The sequence below is a fragment of the Bacillus rossius genome, chromosome 2, assembly GCF_032445375.1.
Source record: "Bacillus rossius redtenbacheri isolate Brsri chromosome 2, Brsri_v3, whole genome shotgun sequence".
Taxonomy (NCBI): Eukaryota; Metazoa; Arthropoda; class Insecta; order Phasmatodea; family Bacillidae; genus Bacillus; species Bacillus rossius.
This window is the reverse complement of record NC_086331.1, coordinates 36930873-36950473: the sequence shown is the minus strand read 5'-3', so window position 1 is coordinate 36950473 and position 19601 is coordinate 36930873. Positions and strand designations below refer to the sequence as shown.

Below are 19601 nucleotides of genomic sequence, written 5' to 3'. Positions count from 1 at the left end.
GGGAACTTCCGAAAAGCTCAAGATTAAAAATCTTTGATCAGTATTACGAATGATTGTTTCACGTACCTTTACACTGAAAATGTCGGATTGTATCCAGGCTCTCTCGTGGATAATGTCTTTGATGGAGACGCCAAGCGAGGCAACGAGCTTGCAAAGCTCAGATATACCTCCTGGTCGGTCGCTAACTGTCACTGTGAACTTGAGAAGCCTGCCATCCACCGCCAGTCCTCGTTCCAGACATCGGCCCAGGATCGTTGTATCTATGTTACCTCCACAGAGAGGCAATACCACCCTGAAAAAATTGCCTTTCATTATATAATTTTCTTTAATGGTTTTGTTTATCAGTAATGATGGTATTAATATATGAATAATATTGCTGCAACCTATAAAATATAAAAATGTTTTTTTTTTTTTTTTAAATATTGTGGAATAACGAACTTAAGTTATTTACTGGGAAACAACTCTACCGATTTTGATAAAACTTATATCTATGAAACAGTTAAAACAAAACTGCAAGACCTGCATTTAACAAGCAGTACAAACTTATATACGATTAACTCATTGTTTTTCAACAAGTTCAAATTTTACTTTCTGGGGAAAATATTTAGCAGGCGCGTTTAGTCAAACTATCACAGGACACTTACATGTAAACCTATTGGTTAATAGCGAAGTATGTAGGTCACTAGTCAAAGATATTAAAGAAAATAGCAAAGTGCTACATTTGGTGTGCGGCAATGTACAGAAGAAGGATGGAAGGAAAATAAATTACTCTGAATTGTATATTTGTTAATAGATGACGAGAGCAATGAGGTAAATGATGTGGAAAAAGAGGTATAGGAAAACGTTTCTATTAGTGAAAAATGTTTATCAATTTAATCAGGTATAATAAAACATATGTATGTGCTTAGGCTGAAGAAATATGGAGGAATATAACAGTAAGACTACTTGCAAACAAATTAATCAACACAGGTAACAATAAAAAGCAAATTTCTTTACCGTATCGGAGGACTTGAAAGAACACATTGCAGATTGGTAACTTTGTAACACTTGGATGGTCCATATCTTTTTGTAACCAAAACACCTTCTAAAACTGTATAACATTTTGAACAGCAAGTATCCATCCTAGGTTAAACACTAAATCTTCTCATGGTTTACCACATTGCACATTACCTTTTGCCTTTCATCTCATCCAGGTGGCCGGCCAGGATGGCCGCTAAACCCGCAGCGCCCGCTCCTTCCACGACGCACTTTTCCAGCTCCACAAGGCGTAGGATAGCTACCGCAATCCACTCCTCTTTCACCACCACCTAGACAAGCCACACAGACTGCAACTTAGGCTGGATATACTTATACGTACATGGCCCTAGAAGTGACATCACAAGGAATGTCCGAACCAGTGGCGTGCTCAGAGGTGGGCCTATGCCTTACCTAAAGATCAGGAGAGGCCCATCGAGTGGAGCAAATGATTTACTAAAGAAAATATTTCATTATAATTTTAGCTTAAAAAATCTTTATTTATTATATTTGTAAAAGTAGAATATAAAAGTATGTACTGGGACAGGTTCCAGGCTGTGGTTTGTGGATGGGGTCAATGACCGACCGCCCTGATGTCACGGCAGCCAACTTGGATGACTTTTGACCTTGACATTGACATTGACCCCGGCGGCCATTCTGGATCAGCCATTTTGTTTTGCAGCTATTTAGAATTCTGCCATTTAAATTCCGTCATTTTGAATTTTGTTATCTGTCACCCCACTCCATAGATTTGCAATTTTTGTTATGGCTGCTATCTTGAAAACCCATAATTATTATTCGATTTTAATGGGAACAATTTAAAAATTCATAAAAAATTTACTTAATAAAAATTAATAAAAACTTTTGGTCATTTTTAATTCTAGAAACGTTGCATTTTTCGTTACGGCTACTATATTTAAATTCCGTAATTTTGATCCAATTTTGACGGGAAAAATTTAAATTTTAAAAAAATTACTTCATAAAATGTTAATATAAAAACTTCATGAAGTCCTCGGTTCGAACACGGCGAGGGAAACCCTTCCCTCGTGGTTGCTGCTGGCAGACTGACACCCACCACTTTTTTCTAAAACATATATGAACTTAACCTCCCTCCCACTTTTTCTCCCCACCCCCCTTTCCATTCGCCAACAGTTTATGCTATAAATCACGGCTGATTAGACCGGGGCCCCCGTAAATTTGCTGCAGTTCCTGTGTCAGTGGTGTACTCGAGGGAAATATCATGTGCAAACTTCAAGCTCGTGAGTTAGAATCTGATCAGTACGTGGCACCAGTTGCTTTCTCGCCTAAACATCTATACCAGATCATCGACGAAGTCGTTGCAGGTTACGACGGTTGTGACATAACCATCGTTTACGAAACCGAAATGTAAATTAATGAAGTGCTAAACCAATTGCATCCGGACCCGATCGACGTAAAAATCACCGACTACATATCAGCCAAAATAACTGCACTCTGCGGGGAAGGAGGACCATCACCACCATCAACACCATTCAGAATTACTAGTGTTCTCCAAATTGTGACACGATCTCTTCTCGAGACATGATAATTGAGAAATTTATTGATGACCCATGGAGGGCTGGGACGTATACTCTCATACCTATAGATGGCATGAGTGACGTAGAGGACGTGGAAGTGTACCTACACACCTGGTATGCCATAGAGTGATGCAGACGGCAGGGTTGATGCTGGACGCGAGACGAGTCATGGGGATGATATCCCGAATGAGATAGTAGTATGTATTGGCCGGTCCGGGTACAGGTTACAGGCTGCGATTGGTGGTGGGGTCAGTGACCGACCAACCTCTGACATCACGGCAGCCATCTTGGACGCAAAAATTCCTCAAAAAGTAATAAAAATTAAAATAAAATGATAAAAAATTACAAAAATTCTGACTTGTACTAGAACTCTATCCTTGCTCAACAAATGTGAAGTTCACAAGCTGACAGAACTGGTTTTTGTCATTTTTTATTCATTTTTTTAAATTTTTATATTTATTAGTTTTAATTTTTTCTGTGATGTTTCTGATATTAAGGAATACTTACGATATTTTTCTCCGAGTGCTTCTGATTATTCCTGACTAAGACATCTGATGGTTTCCTCCAAGTGCTTCTGATTATTCTTGGCTAGAATTCTCCTGATTATTTGTGAGGAATCGATCTCTGCATGAAGGATTTTTTACTTAATGTGTCATGTCATTTTATCCTGAGTTGCAATTAAATTGTGAATTTCTGCTACAAAATCAGCACTGAAAATATTTTTATCAGGTGAGTAGTGTGTAATAGCCGGTCCGAGATCAGGATTCAGGATGTGGTGCCGGTGCCGGTGTCCGACATATTGGATTGTGACGTCACGGCAGCCATCTTGGATGGTTGTGACCTTGACCTTTGACCTTGACCTTGACCCCGGCGGCCATTTTGGATCCGCCATATTGGATCCACCATTTTGGATGACGTCATTTTGTTTTCTCAAACATTCCGGCATTGTGTTTTCCGCCATTTTGAATTATGACGTCACCGTTGCAATTTCAGTTATGGTCGCCATCTTTAAAATCTTTATTTATTATCCGATTTTAATGAAAAAAAATTTAAAATTTTTAAAAAAATTCAATTAATAAAATTTTAATATTTTTTTTAAAAAATAAACATTTACGACACGGAGCTCGGAGTCCTCGGTTCGAACCCGACGAGTGCAAAAAAATTAAAAATGGCGACAGGCTCCATCCTAAATGGTGGGTGCTGGCAGACTGACCCCCACCACTTTTACCATGCACATATACGAACTTACATCTCCCCCCCCTAAAAAAATATTATTTTTCGCACAAGATGATCCACCCCCCACCCCACCCCTTTTTTATTTATTTTATTTTTTATCGTAATAACCACCCACCACTACTACTCTAGTTTTTCCCCCTCCCTCTCTTTACCCTCATTCCCATCCATACCCCTTTCACCCCTAATTTTTTTAGCCTATAAATACCGGCCGCCGGACCCGGGAGCCTTCAGTTTTTGCCTCAGTTCCTCCTCCGTCGACGCCGAGTACCTGCATCGTGCCGCGGAGACATCCGTCGACGCCGAGTACTTACATCGTGCCTCGGAGACGGATTTTTTTTACGTAATAATTATAATCATGGTTTCGCTTGCCGAAATGCACGAATTCATTGCGGAAATAATTACGGGATACGAAGGAATGTCGTTCGATCAAATTCGTCAATCGCTAACTGCAACCATCTTAAGTACATTTGAAGCATTTCACGGAAGCGAGGAATTAATTCTGTATCTACACCACCGCATCCTGCGTACGTTGGAGGCAGCTATAGAGCTCCAGCAGCAGCATCAGCAGCAGCAGCAAGATGCACAAGACTCCGACATCGAAGAGTGAGGCGCCATCGTCGCGGCATCCTCGTAACAAATCCAGCATCATCATCATGTCGACGACGGAGGTGGCGGCGGGTGACCGCATCGACGAGGGTCGTCGGAGCCCATCAATGTCGCCATCGTCCGACATGTTTTGGACATCTTTCGCAGAGGGACCGTGGCAGCCGCACGTCCCAAACGAGGACGTCTCAGCCGTCGTGACGCGACAGCTGCCCCAGAGATCGTCAACGTGGTTCGCCTAGAGGACATCTTCTATCAGGTACCCAGACTTTGTCGACCACGTCGGCGACGACGACGACGATGACGAAGAAGATGTCACCACGTGGTGCTGGGACCTCTGTCCGGACCCACGCCCTCACGAGACTGAAAAGTGCGCCCTGTTCGACATCGGACAAGAAAACTATTCTTTCGTACGATCAGGACAACAGTGGTTCAATATCAAGTGTTTTATTACGGTTCCACTACCGATGTGTTCGCCACGGACATTACGTACTTTGAATCGTGTCGTGAAGACACGCACTTTAGGCTTAAATGGGAATCCAAGGATCCCTTCGGTACCGTTAAACCTATAATCGCATATGACTGTTCGAACCCAAAGTGTGTAATTAAGCTATGCCATCCGCACGCGTATTTTCCGTGTTCGATTGATGAACTAAAGACATCGAAAATCGGTAATCGTAAATATCGCTACAGTGAACAGTGCGGTGGACTAAAACATTGTAGGTACATGTACCACGTTGATTTAGGTTATTGTTCAAAGTTTGAGACACCTTGCTGTCGTGAACTGTGCCCCGTGGCCAGATCAAAACTATTGTGTGACACTTACTTTAACGCTGCAATGCATATTCATAGGCAATGCAAAAATTAACCATCATATGCTTTATAAATATTATTTTGATGTTGTATAGTTGTTTCAGTGTATCGTTTTAATCAAAACCTAAATGAAAAAAATTCATGGTCTTTATAATTATTTTGTTTTTTGTATCTTTGAAAAAAAAAACTTTAATAAATACATTTTTCAATGTATCTCTACAAAAAAAAATTTAATCTAGAAATTTCTCAATGTATCTCTACAAAACAAAATTAAAAATCTTATAATGTTTTAGATGTTAAAGTATGTATTAAAAAAACTTGTTAAACAAATAAATATAAAAAAAACAAATTTACATCTACTCGTCACGAAGAAGGTAGATACTCGGTAGGGGGGAGGGGGAATTGGGGCAAAAACTAATGTATGAGTGATGTATATATGTATGTATGATTACGTAGAGAAAATTAAATGGAAAAAAAATATTAATGTTTGTGTTTTATCATAATAATAAATCTCCAAGTCACTATACACAACGTTTTTTAAAAAAAATATATTCTTTATATCTCTTCATGTTTATACTTGGAAAAAAAAGAAATATATCAGTTCATCATTATACTTGAATAAAATTATAACAGTTCACCTTTATACTTGGAAATTTTTTTTATAACAGTTCATCTTTATACTTTGAAAAAAAAATAATTCTTTTCATCTTTATGCTTGTAAAAAAATTAATTCCTTATGACTTTATACTTGTAAAGAAAATTAATTCGTTATAACTTTATACTTGGAAAAAAATTATACATCTTTATACTTGTAAAAAAATTAATACTTTTCATCTTTATAGTTATATATATTAAAAGTTCTTCTTAATAAAATAATTTTGTAATATAACGTTAGCACGTGGCAACCAGCACACGTGTCCTTGAAGAGGACATCAGGTCTCCGTCCTCAGCGCCGTGTCCCACGGTCCGACGAGCGACATGGTGGGGGCAGAGGCACCTGCATGGACCAGGGGAGAGAAGGGTATATTTGTGCAAACTAAGATTTTCACCACCCCACCCCACCACCACCGAAGTGGCCAGGGGACGCCAGGCCCCCCACCACCGCCACGGGCGCTGTGGAGGGGATAAAAGCCGCCTCACTGTCCCCTCGACCGCGGAGCGGACCGGCCGTGCTCCTTGCACGCTCCTTGCATGGTGCATTTATACACGTACAGAAATAAAAAAAAAATACAATTTATTACATACAAAGATTTATTTATACAAAATAAGCATTACACTCAAGTTCTTTTAAAAAACTTTTCTCACAAACTCTGGTCCATGATGCAACCATCGTATTAAGGCCTTACCATTTTTCCGTTTTAACACTTTTTCAACGAGAAAAGTATCTGAATATTTAGTTTTCATAATCTCTTCTCCATAAAACGCCCCTGTTATACGTTTCCCCTTCAGATCCTCGAGAAAATAAGTACGTGGATACGTATTTTTTATTCTATATACACGAAAAAGTTCACTAGTCCAATTCCCCTGGTAAGGTCTGTGAAAAATTCCGCGATTTTTCGAAATCCGCACAATGTCGCCGATATTCGCTTTTTTCTTTCGCGAATCTAGTATATTCGTCTTGGAGTACACAGTTCGAAGCAGTCGATTGTCCTTTACGTCCTTCGGCTTGAGTTTCGTTGTAGAATGCACAGTAGAATTGTATTCTCGTACTAGTTTAGGAAGTAAACTCAGCCACTTGTAATTACGATTGGCAGTGAACCGAGTATACAGTTTATTCTTCATTGTACGAATCACACGTTCCGCTATCGATGCTTTGACCCCACTAAACGTAGAATAGTGATTTATGTTGTACTTTTTCATCAAAGCCTTGAATGATGCATTGTAGAATTCTTTCCCGTCGTCCGTCTGCAGTAACGAAGGTCTTCGTTTATGTTTCAAAATATTCGCCATGGCACTCGTAACTTCCACAGCGGTTTTCCGTTTTAAGGGTCTAGCCCACAGGAACTTTGAATAGGTGTCTATGACTATGAGAATGTACCTGTAGCCCTTGTTCACACGCGAATACTCAATCATCTCGATCAAATCAGACTGCCAATTGTCGTCCAATCCTTTGATTTTGATTTTTCGATGCGGATAATTACGTCTTGCGGGTTTATGCAACTCGCCCACAATGGCAAACTTTGACATGATCACTATTCAATATATCACGCTTCCCATAATTCTTCAAGTATGGAAGCGATTTCGTTGGTGTGCGAATTATTTCCCACGCTCTGAGATGCCTGTAGCAGTCTAAGACGAGCAACCAACTCGTTCGGTTCGTCATAATATACATAGTCCAATTTTCTACCAGTGTCGAGTTTATAAAGTCCGGCCCCTTCGATGTCTAAGAAAAGACTAGCTATCAAAGTATATTTCTCATGTTCATAATCTTTGAATCGACCCGTTTTCGGGTCATTGTTTGCGTAAACGGCGTTGGAAGCATCTAGCAATCTTCTATATTTTCGCAAATCCATCTCTGAATATCGCCGCGGTTTTTTACGAAACAAAAGTTCGCATAATCCACGAGTAAGTTTTATCACCTCTTTTCCACATTCAATAGTATCGACGGACACGAAATGAACCTCCTTCAAACCAAGGACCCATTTAATACCTCGTTTATGCATGCCATACGTCGCGTCGCTGTTTCGTGGCACATAGGAGACCAGGTACTCGCTAGCGAGAGGACCGACTTCGAAACCTTTTTTATTTCGAGTTTTCTTCCTAAGAGTTCGACCGACACAAACTTCGTCTTCGCTAGTAGATACGTTGGAATCGGCCATTAGATGTGGACTTCGCTTTCGTTTGCCCATGGACGTAGTTGGCGGCTCTTCTTTTATTTCAATTTTAGTCGGTTTCCCGTTTTCGACGTCCCCTCATCTGGCTATGAAACTATCGAGACGGGCACTCAAGGGCTTCAATTTTTCCTCTCTTCGAACCTCGTCGCTTAATCTGTGTTGCTTGGCGAACAAGTACTTTGTTCATATGGCCTCGATGACATCGTGCAGTTGCTTAGCCAAATCGGTGTTAACATCCATATTTTTTTTTTTATTTCGAAGCACCTTTAGACACCAGGCGTGAATTAAGTTTTGACAGAAGCGACTTTATGTCATCACGCCTTTGTGCATTCGAAACTTCGATCATGTCGCGAATTCGAGAATCCGAAGCTTCCACGCGCTGGTCTATGGCTACAAGGTACACGATTATTTCGTCTTTTGCTCGTTTTATTTCTTGACCGAAAAGCGAAATGTATTTGCGTATATAAGCATCGTGTTTCACGGTGCATAGTTTGGTACTCGGAGATCGACTGCTGCGTCCAAATTTGGAAATGCTATGATTCATGTTTGACGATAAACTGATCGAAACCCTGTCTGTACCTACCCTTATATAGAGGCCAGTCTTTGACAATAACTAGGAACCCGTACTCCTGTTTCCAGCACAAGGAGCACATGTCTTTGAATTCCTGAAATGACATGTCGTTGTTTATGTGATCGTCGTAAGCGTGGCGTAAATTAAGTTCGTCCATGCGAAACAAAACTATGACATTCGTATTATCACGCAGGAAATGTTTAGGTATTCTACTGTACGTCTGACACAGGTATATGCAGTCTACTTTACTGTGTCTACCCATGGAAAAGTACTCTTGTATTTTGCCTTGCTTCTCACAAGCCACATCATCGAAAACAAACACGGAATTAGGCTTTGCTTCGTCGGTAGACACCACATCGGTATTATCGCTTAAACGGAAAATACTTCAGACCATCCACCGAGCGTATAACAGCAGCCAAGCGCTGGTACTTTGGCTGTTGCAACGACTTGGAATACAAGTAAACGTTCTCGAACTGAAGACCGTTTGGCTCCTCCAGTAAACTCAGTAAAAGACACGTCTTGCCACAGTTTGACTGCCCTGCTATGATGCAACGTACGGTATATGGTAATAATATACCATGCCGTGATTCACGACCGCTAGTTTCATCGTCCTGCGTAATGCACACGGGCAAACAAACATCTTGCTTGACTACCTCCATCGCTACTGACGAATATTCTATAAGAGCAATCGTATTTATTGATTTTAGGTCAGTTGCATGTAATGTCTCGAAGAGGCAGGAACAAACAACACATCGGCGCGGGACTCGTAAACTCGCTGATAAACAATCTACCATTCGAGCTACACATTCCCGGCTACAGATTCTGCGGCCCCGGCACTAAACTAGCGAAAAGGTTAGCTCGCGGTGACGTGGGAATTAATTCTCTGGACAAAACGTGCAAGCAGCACGATAACGCCTACTCGCTCAGCAAGGATCTGGAATCGAGGCACAGAGCAGATCAGATATTGGCACAGGAAGCTGAAGAAATAAGCAAATCTCCGGACGCGAGACTTGGAGAAAAAATCGCAGCGTGGGGCGTATCTAAAATCATGAAGGCAAAGACGAAATTAGGAATGGGTGCTCATAAACCCAGAATTCGCAAGACCAAGAAGCGCAAGATACAAAGAACCAATAAGAAAAAGGGCGGATTTTTACCGCTGCTGGTGCCCGCTATAGGTGCACTAGGCGGGATTGCAGCAGCCGCTTCCAACATTGCTAGGGCCGTGAATACGTCCAAGAACCAGCGAAAGCAGTTGGAGGAAGCACGTAGACATAATGCAATCATGGAAGCCATTGCCATCGGTAAAAAAAACGGCGCAGGACTGTACTTACGGCCTCACAAGACAGGCCGTGGCATGAAAAAGAAACGGGTAAAGAGAAAATCCTATGTTCGCTCCCGAAACGACCGCTCACCAACGTAGATTTAATAAAGTACGCACGCAAACTTAAAATACCAAATTTCCGCGGTGTGTTTATGCGAGACACTTTGCCCACCAAGCCAAAAACACGTGAGTGCGCCATAATTAATTTAGACACGTCGGCGGGTCACGGCACGCACTGGGTGGCCTATGTAAAGACGGGAAAAAAAGCTACTTACTACGACAGTTTCGATAATTTGAGACCTCCGCCCGAACTTAGGTGGTACCTAGGCCGGACCACTACATTGTTTTACAATTACAAAACGGAACAGAAGCCTAATCAAACAAACTGTGGTCACTTGTGCTTGAGATTTCTGACCAAATATTAAGTACGAAATATATTAATAATATTTGTTTTATAAAATAAATGTACAGTAGCGAAAATCAATCAGTCATGTCCGTAACACTCATATTGACAGGACGTAGCTCGCAGCTACGAGCCACATTCTACCCGCCGCTGGACTTGAACGGAGAATGGAGCATCGGGCTTGTAGATTTCCAAACGTATAATGCCATACCGAACATTGACGAAGAAAACTGCAAAATGTGCTTCTTGAAAAGTGATGGAACATCAGCTTGGGAAGTGACCATACCTACCGGAGCATACGAGTTGAGCGATATTACAAATTACATCAAGCAAGCCCTGTCTCCAAACATCGTGTTTGAATTGCGAGATAATCCAAACACGCTACAGTGCGAAGTTTATTGCAGTGAAAATGTCGACTTTACGAAACCTGGCACCATAGGTTTGATGCTCGGATTCGAACTGAAAATATACGCAGCCAAGACCTTGCATGTCTCCTCGTTACCCGTACAAATAATGCCCGTCAATGTAATACGCATAAACTGCAATTTGGCAAGTGGAACGTATCTCAATGGAAGACTAAACAACATGCTACACGAGTTTTCGCCAATGGTTCCGCCCGGATATTACTGGTCGAAGTACCGCAAAGTATCATTTACGCCCCTGTGCTCGCCAAAACAGTACACGAAGTGGTAGTCGACATTGTCGATCAAAACGATAAACTAGTAAATTTTAGAAACGAAGAAATTACACTACGTTTACTCCTGAAGCGATGGGACTGATCTTCAAGGCCTATATATCAAAGAAGCGACACGAACCCAGGACCAGTCTGTTGCGAGGCCGTGGTGCGTTAACACCTCTTAACTTGAAATATCTGCGTGGAAGAGGCTACAAAGTTCACAAGCATGGAAGATTATTTAAAGATGACAGAGAAAGCTCAGTTTAGCGACAATGTAAATAAATTTGAATATCACTGCTACGCTCCCTACCTCCAAGGTCCGTATATGCCCGGTAGGGAAATACGCATTCCGGTACAGAAACAAGACGTTTATACTCTACCCTGCCAGTCGTTTATTCGCATAAGAGGCACGCTGACAAAGGCAGACGGAACACATCCTGCAACTGCGTATTTCGGACGAAACGGAATATTGCATTTATTCGAACGCGTTATTTTCGAATTGAATAATATTGCGATCGACGAATCGTGGGACTTGGGCATTACTGCCACGATGAAAAATTACCTGTCTCTAACACCGAACGACCTGAGCGCGACCAAAATCGCAGGTTTTGGAATGGAAACCGATTTCAAAATTCCCATCTACGAAGCTTCTCGGCTTCGCGGAGGATTACAAGAAAATATTGATTCAAGCCCACCAAGTACTTGTGTTAATTCTAGCGACATCGCATCTGAATGCCGTCGTGGGAGCACCCGGAAACGACCCCCAGCCCGTCGCAGTCACCGTCACGAGCAACGAGTGGTTTGTTCCGCACATAACTGTCAGCACGAAAGAGTCAGACTTTTAAGTTACGTCAAAAAGGACAAGACGGTGGAAAGGGCTTTCAGGAGCTGGAATCTCGTAACGTGCCCCTTACTGACCCAGAATAGATGCAATCACTGGGTCGTCAAGACGTCGAGCAGTACAGAAAAACCTAGATATATAATATTAGCTTTGCAGACAGACAGACAAATGAACCCCAAGACTGACAGATCGGTGTTTGACCACTGTTTTATGGAAAATGTAAAATTATTTTTAAACAGCGAAAGTTACCCGTACGTGGACATGAACATTGATTTTGAAAATGGCGGTATTTCTTTGCCGTATCACATGTACACGCAGTTCCAATCGTCATACCATGGACGGGAATCACACCCAATCCTGAGTCCAGACACATACAAATCATTGGCTCCGCTAATCATATTTGATGTGAGCAAACAAGACGAATCGATTCACAGTTCTATGATTGATTGTCGATTGGGAATTTCCACGCAAAATTACGTACCGCCACTTACAACGGCGATCTGTCTAATCCTACACGACAGAGTAATTAATTACGATGCATTTTCAGGTCTCGTGAAAATATGGAACTACAGATATAAATACGACTGCATGTATCATTACATCATCAGTTGGTCTCAGGATGTACTGCAACATGCAAGGTTTCCAGAGCCAAAACGGCTTTGTTCTCAAGGAAATTGCCGTCACTCACGACGGCTGGACTCGAACCCGCAGCTTCCGACCCCCGTATCCTTGGAAACTACTAGACGAAAAAGTAAACGGTCGAACGAATGGCTATGTAAATACTACCATGGCCTGGAGTGGGACGAAGGGAAAATTCCGTACCACCAAGTGAAAAACACACTTCAAGATTTACTACTGCAAAATCCGCATGGTAAAATCTACGTTGCCGGACCTGAACAGAAGAAATGGCTACGAAAACTGTGTGACGACGGAGCAGCTGAAATTGTAGATTTGCAGGATGAATACGCTGTCCTTCCCTGCGCAAACTTTGTTCAATGTACGAAGCTAAGCATCCAAACGACAAGTTTGAACGTGTCTGTGCCTGCACAAACTCGCAGCTAATGCAGAAATGGCACTCGCAGCAGTGCGAATAAATTTTTTTTTTTTAATATTGGCACGCCCGAAAAATTTATAATTTTAAAATAGTGGCACACTTGATTATTTTTCTGCTATAAATAGCTCGAAAATCTAGCTCTATCAATCAGTTTATGTTCGGACACGATGATGCCATTCCAGCCGGAAACCAAGTACCTGAGTGCTAAACCAGACTACAGCTGTATTGAATACAGTTTTCAGGACAAAGAAGAAAATTTACGCACTTATACGGAAATATGTTACGGTGGAGTCTTGCATTTCATAATGGCTCATTCGCCACGCAGTTATGAACCATCACAACAACAAATAAACTGTATCGGTCTGGATACGTGCGTCGTGTTTAACCTCAGACCAACAACCGTTCTTCCATGCACCAAGGAAGGAATTCTCGGTACAACTCTACACGCATCCGACTGCACGTCAGAAGACTGTAGTGGTAACGACCCCGACACCCTGGGCTGCAGTGAGCAGTCCAAACCCATGTCTACGAGACGCAGCGACCTGTCCAAACTCGAGGTTTCGATGCGCAGCGACCTGTCCAGACCTGAACCCAAGGCTTCCAAACCCAAGACTAGGACTCGACGTCGACCCTCTCCCAGACTCGAACCAGCAACTCGTCGCCGCAGCATCAAGAAACGTGGATTGAGCATCGATACGCCGCAGATCTACAGTGATAATGCTACGGACTGTTACGAATTTGATTCTGTAAAAACCATTCGTAGCGCCCTCTGTTCAGTACTCTCTGCCTTGTTAGATATTTTGAAGTAATAAAAAAATGTAAAACTATTGTTATGTGTTTTATTTATTTATTTATCCTTCCGTTTAAAAAATAATAATTTGCGGTTGAAAAGGTAATCATAAAATTTAAAAAAATAATGATATTTTACAGTCAGTTATTTAAATATAAAAGTGTTGAAAAAAACTTATAAAATAAATTAACTTGATTTATATATATTTTTCAATAAGTTAGTAATTTTTTCCTTTGGAGCAAACTGAGTATCATGGTGAATCTTCCAGCTGCCAGGAGCTGATTGAATCTGATTGGCTAGTGAATATCCCCACCGTGCCGTCGGCCCTAGGCGGGGATTGTCAGCCTCCCTCCCGATTTCCCCTACATCCCTCCCAATTTTTCCCCCTGGTTCTCCTCCCGTAAATTTCAAATCGCACTAACCATAGCACGCAAATCCCTTCCCACTTTTCCCCTCGATTTTCCCCCCTCAACCCTTCTCATGATTGCAAAAATCGCCCTGACATCGCAGTGGCTCCCACGCACGCTGATTGGCTGGATCCTGTGACCAAGGGGGGAATTTGCCTATAAATTGCCGTGTGAGACGACGGGGGCTTCACAGTACTTCGCACCAGGCAGTGGTGCAGAGAGGACAGCCTCTCTAAGGCCTAGCTTCGCTGTTCAGATCAGTGTTTGTCAGCCACCACTGCCCTTAGGTTTTTAGGCGACCGGCGGGTCGGATAGCCCGTGAACCGCGACAGGGAAATGGCGGACGCGCAGGGTGAGGGACACCGCACACACACACCGATGGAGGCGCAGAGTGCGAAACTCAAACGCGACCGAGCGGACGACGACGACCACGATTTCAAACAGGCAGGAGGGAAGCGAGCTCCGCGATGCAGCTCACTCGACAGGGGGAGGGGGAGTAGGAAAGTCTCGCTAAACAACAACGAGTGCGCGCACTACGACAAGAGCTCAGACAGCAAAATCACAGCCACGGTCAGTACGGCAAACAGGTACGCCCCCCTGGCAAACCTACAGCCGGAAAACACACCATCGCAAACGACTGCACAACACTCCGCAACACCGAATAGGTACAAAGGCGTGCCTATCATGGTTCGAGACACCACAAAGCTCAAACAGATTGCGGAACACCTAACCCTACACAGAGTAAGATTCTCAAACACCATCACCCGGCGTAGAGAACTGCGGCTCAGCTTTGAGTCCAGAGAGGGCTACTCGACAGCACTAACTTTTCTCAAGGCAAAAGACATTCCACACCACACATTCGCGCACCCGGAAGAGCGGAACACGAAGGTTGTGATAAAGGGCCTATACCCAGAGGTCACGGAAACAGAACTGGCCACGGAACTCACACAACTGGGGTTCACTGTCATTGACACCAGAAACTTTCTGGTCACACGAAAAGATGCAACAGGGAAACCCACACAGACTCGTTCAGGGACCTTTTGCGTGACCATTGCAGCCACGGAAAAAAACATCATGGAAATCAGGACTCTGTACTACACAAGAGTCACAATTCACAAATACCAAGCCCGGCCACAGGATATCGCCCAGTGCAAACGCTGTGGCGAATTTGATCACACACAAGCGCGCTGCACTAAGCCACCACGATGCGTACGATGTGGGGAAAACCACACTAGGGGGGACTGCCAGAAAGACCAGGACGCAGACAAGTTCTGTTTTAATTGTAAGGTGCGGGGCCACACTGCAGCCTGGAAGCAGTGCCCAGTGTTCCTCAAACTAGTAACAAGCAGAACACAGCGCAAAGCCGGACAGCCACAGCACCAGACACAACAACAACAGGCGCCAGACACGCGCAGCCAGGCGGAGTTCCCCTCCACCCGCCCCGCTCACGCACAGCCGCGCGCCCAGGTGGTCAACAAGCCACAGACGCAGCCACAAACAACAACCACCGAGCTGACACGACCGGAACGCAAATACTCACAAGCGGTGACAGAACCACGCACCACACACACCCCAGCACAAAACAGAATGGAAGGAAACACATTTAGTGACATGTTCGAGCTGGCGGAAATTCTAAAACTCTGCAACTTTACACAGCTCATCGCACAACTCAAACCACATTTCGACAAAATCCGAGCTGCGACATCTCTACAAGAAAAACAGTTTATATTATTGTCTGCACTCATGAATCTCGCTACACCGTAAAATGGCACAGAACCCGGGGAAGTTTTTACAGGTTCTAATATTTAATGCACATGGCCTCCAAAATAAAATCTATGAACTGGAACAGTTACTTTTTGTATACGGAATCGATGTCGCTTTCATCTCTGAAACTTTTCTAAAACCACACATGCGAGCGTACATATGCGGCTACACAATATACAGAACAGACCGCCCCGCACTCCGCGGCGGCGGTACAGCCATACTAATAAAACACGGAATTCACCACCACCCGATAACAATAAATGGACTACAACACATTGAGGCCACCAGCATAAACGTCCGTAATAATAATTCGCATGTTTGCATGTCCGCGGTATACAAGACGCCACAAGACCCACTCACACCACAGGACCTCAATAAATTAATGGAAGCCGAAGATCAATTTTTTATAGCAGGAGACAGCAAACACACTGACTGGGGCTGCACCCAAACAAACGCAAACGGGAACATTCTACACGGCCACGCGGTAGCAGGAAACTACATCATTATTGCGCCTGACTCCCCGACATGCTATCCAGTAAGTGGTGGCACTCCAGAAATTTTAGACATAGCCCTAACCAACATTCCAAACGCTCAGATAAAAACAGAAACCTTAGATGAACTAAACTCCGATCATTTACCGGTGCTAACACAAATAACTTTTAATGCTACATCCAACATACAACTCTTTAATAATAAACTAAAGATTACAGATTGGGACGGGTTTAAGGAAGAACTTATAGACACCCTAAATCAGCCCCCCGAAATAAATTCACCTGAGGAAATAAATCCACACGTAAAACTTTTCACGGACACAGTAAAAAATGCCATTAAAAAACACTCTCGCTTTGAAACAAAAAGGCAGTTCACTCGAACACACTACCCCGATCTGGATTATTACATTTCTCTTAGGCGGCAAGCCAGAAATAGAGCACAAAGACTCCGCACACCAGAAGCCAAAAACGAATACAACAGACTGAATAATCTCGTACAGCGTAAATTAAAACAGGAAAAAATAAATCAATTCGGAAACTTAATAAACGAAGTAGCCACAAAACCGCAGGAAATGTGGAAACTATCTCGCAGGTTCCGCGGCAACAAAAAATTTATTTCAACCCCAGCTATTATAACAGCCACCGGGGCTAAATACATCGCAGAAGACAAGGCCAACGCAGTCGCAGATCTACTGGAGAAACAATTCTCCCCGAACACAGACGTAAATGACAGAAACTTCACTTTAACAACAACACAGGCGGTAAATAACTTTTTACAAACAGGCACGCAGTCTGTTCCTGAACCCATAACGTTAAGGGAACTTTTAAAGCTAATTAAAGCCAGTCCGAACAACAAATCAGGCGGCACGGACGCAATAAATTACGAAACACTTAAAAAACTCCCTCTAGAGGCACTCGAATATTTACTGGCGATATTCAACGCAATACTAACACACAAAACTTACCCCGATTCCTGGAAACTTGCAAAAATAATCACAATTCCTAAACCAGGGAAAAACCCAGCCATCCCAGAAAACAGGCGACCTATAAGTCTTCTAAACAGTATGAGTAAAATTTTTGAAAAAGCCTTACTCTCGCGCCTTCAAACACACGCAGAGGAACACGACGTGATTCCAGACATTCAGTTTGGTTTCAGGAAAGGTCACTCAACAATCCACCCCTTAATTAAAATCGTTGAAGATGCTACCGACGGATTTAATAACCCATCTAAAGCCTACACAGTAATGACAATGCTCGACGCAGAAAAAGCATTCGACAAAGTCTGGATTCCGGGTCTTATTCAAAAATTAATAAACTTCAATTTTCCAGACACCTGGTGGCCCACTATCTATGGCGTCGTAACTTTTATGTTGCTCTGGACGGGGCTAAATCGACTACTCGCGAACTTACAGCTGGAGTGCCACAAGGCTCCCCACTCTCTCCTTTCTTCTATAATATTTACACAGCCGACATACCGCATGCAAACGCCTACGTACAGATGTATGCGGATGATACAGCCATAATTAAACAATCTGGTAACCTAAGATATGCCATGGTATGCGTCCAAAGGCAGCTAACTGCACTTGAGCAATACTACACTCGGTGGCGAATTAAAATTAATGCAGCTAAATCAACCACGCTTGTAATTTCAAAACGTAGAGGCAGACCAGACAGGGAACTAGAAATTTTTCACCAACCTATTCCTAATGTTTCACAGGCAAAATATCTAGGACTCACGCTAGACAGGACATTACTATGGAGCAAACACATTACTCGAGCAACAAACATTGCAACAGGATCCTTAAGAAGCCTGTACCCAATGTTAAAAGCACCTAATTTACCACGCAGGAAAAAACTCCAACTTTACACTCAAATTGTACGCCCGCAGTTGCTATATGGTTGCGAGGTCTGGGGCTATGCTGCAAATCACCATATAAATCGGCTACAAGTTAAACAGAATAATTTCCTAAGGGCCATTTTAGACTGTAACAGATTTACGAGTAACGAAACTATTCACAACGCACTTAAAATTCCGTACATCCGCGAAAAATATCAAAGAATAATAATAAAATGTACCTAGATTTACCACAGCACGAAAACGCACTGATAAACTCATTAGCGATTTACGACCCGTCCGAGCAACGAAAACATAAAAAACCTCGATTAAATTAAAACAATAATTATTACAAAACGAAAGCGACATGGATTCAGTTTTTAAAAAAAGTCTTCAATAAATTTTAAATTACATAAAATAGCTCTCCGAACACCTCGTGCGGGGGCCTGCGGGGCCCCGGCCAATCACAGCCCTAGAAGCTCTCTGATTGGTCGGGGCGCTGGGGGCCCCCAAACAAAACTGTTTTTTCGCCCGACACCAAGGCAGTCGCACTCCAGCTCCGGGCGTGTTCACACCGCGCGGAGCCTACAGTTTAAAGTTTAAAGTTTACACGGCCTATACAATTCAAAATGGTCCGAAGCACGCAGGTGTATGTACAACCTACCTCCGGGTTCACTGCCTGTGTTGTTAGGGCTGACTCCCTATGCCTGAAGGGCGAGACCCGCCTGGCAGGCTTCACCTCCAGTTGCGGCCGCGTTTCGGAAAGGCATGGGATTTTGAATTGTGAAACAATTATAATTTCTATATATAATAATAACAATTAAAAAATAAATAAATACAAGCTACAAAATAACTTCAGCATCATTAACTCCACTTCTTTCGATTCAAAATGGCCCAAAGCACACAGGCATGTGCGGCCCCCTCGGGTTCACTGCCTGTGATGTTAGGGCTGACTCCTTATGTCTGAAGGGCGCGGTCCGCCTGGTAGGTTTCACCTCCAATGCCGGCCGCGTTTCGGAAAGGCAGGGGATTTTGAATCATAACAATAAAATACACTTCTAGCTCACCACTTAATAATAGCAAATTAAATTCTTACATTCTCTGCATTTTCTCTCTCCTAGCTAATTCAAAATGGTCCGAAGCACGCAGGTGTAGGTTTTGGCTCCCGGGAGATTCACTGCCTGTGTTGTTAGGACTGACTCCCTATGTCTGAAGGGCGAGACCCGCCTGGCAGGCTTCACCTCCAGTGCCGGCTGCGTTTCGGAAAGGCATGGGATTTTGAATTTTAAATAAAATAAAAAAGCTAGTTCCGTAAATCCATCATCACCTAATTAATTTTCCCTTCCCCGGGGTACGTAACATTTTACAGCCACACCACTACAACACGCGCGAC

General features: G+C 43.0%; 1 protein-coding gene across 3 annotated transcripts in view; it reads right to left on the bottom strand.

The window, feature by feature from the left end:
* The window catches only part of LOC134529244 (L-threonine ammonia-lyase), a 416545-nt gene that overhangs the window by 48452 nt on the left and 348492 nt on the right, over nt 1-19601 (bottom strand). For all 3 annotated transcript variants that reach the window (XM_063363140.1, XM_063363142.1, XM_063363143.1), the window contains 2 exons: nt 1171-1307; nt 67-292 (listed from right to left, as the gene is read on the bottom strand). In XM_063363140.1, coding sequence (XP_063219210.1) covers nt 67-292; nt 1171-1307 — 363 coding nt within the window. The remainder of the gene's footprint in view (nt 1-66; nt 293-1170; nt 1308-19601) is intronic.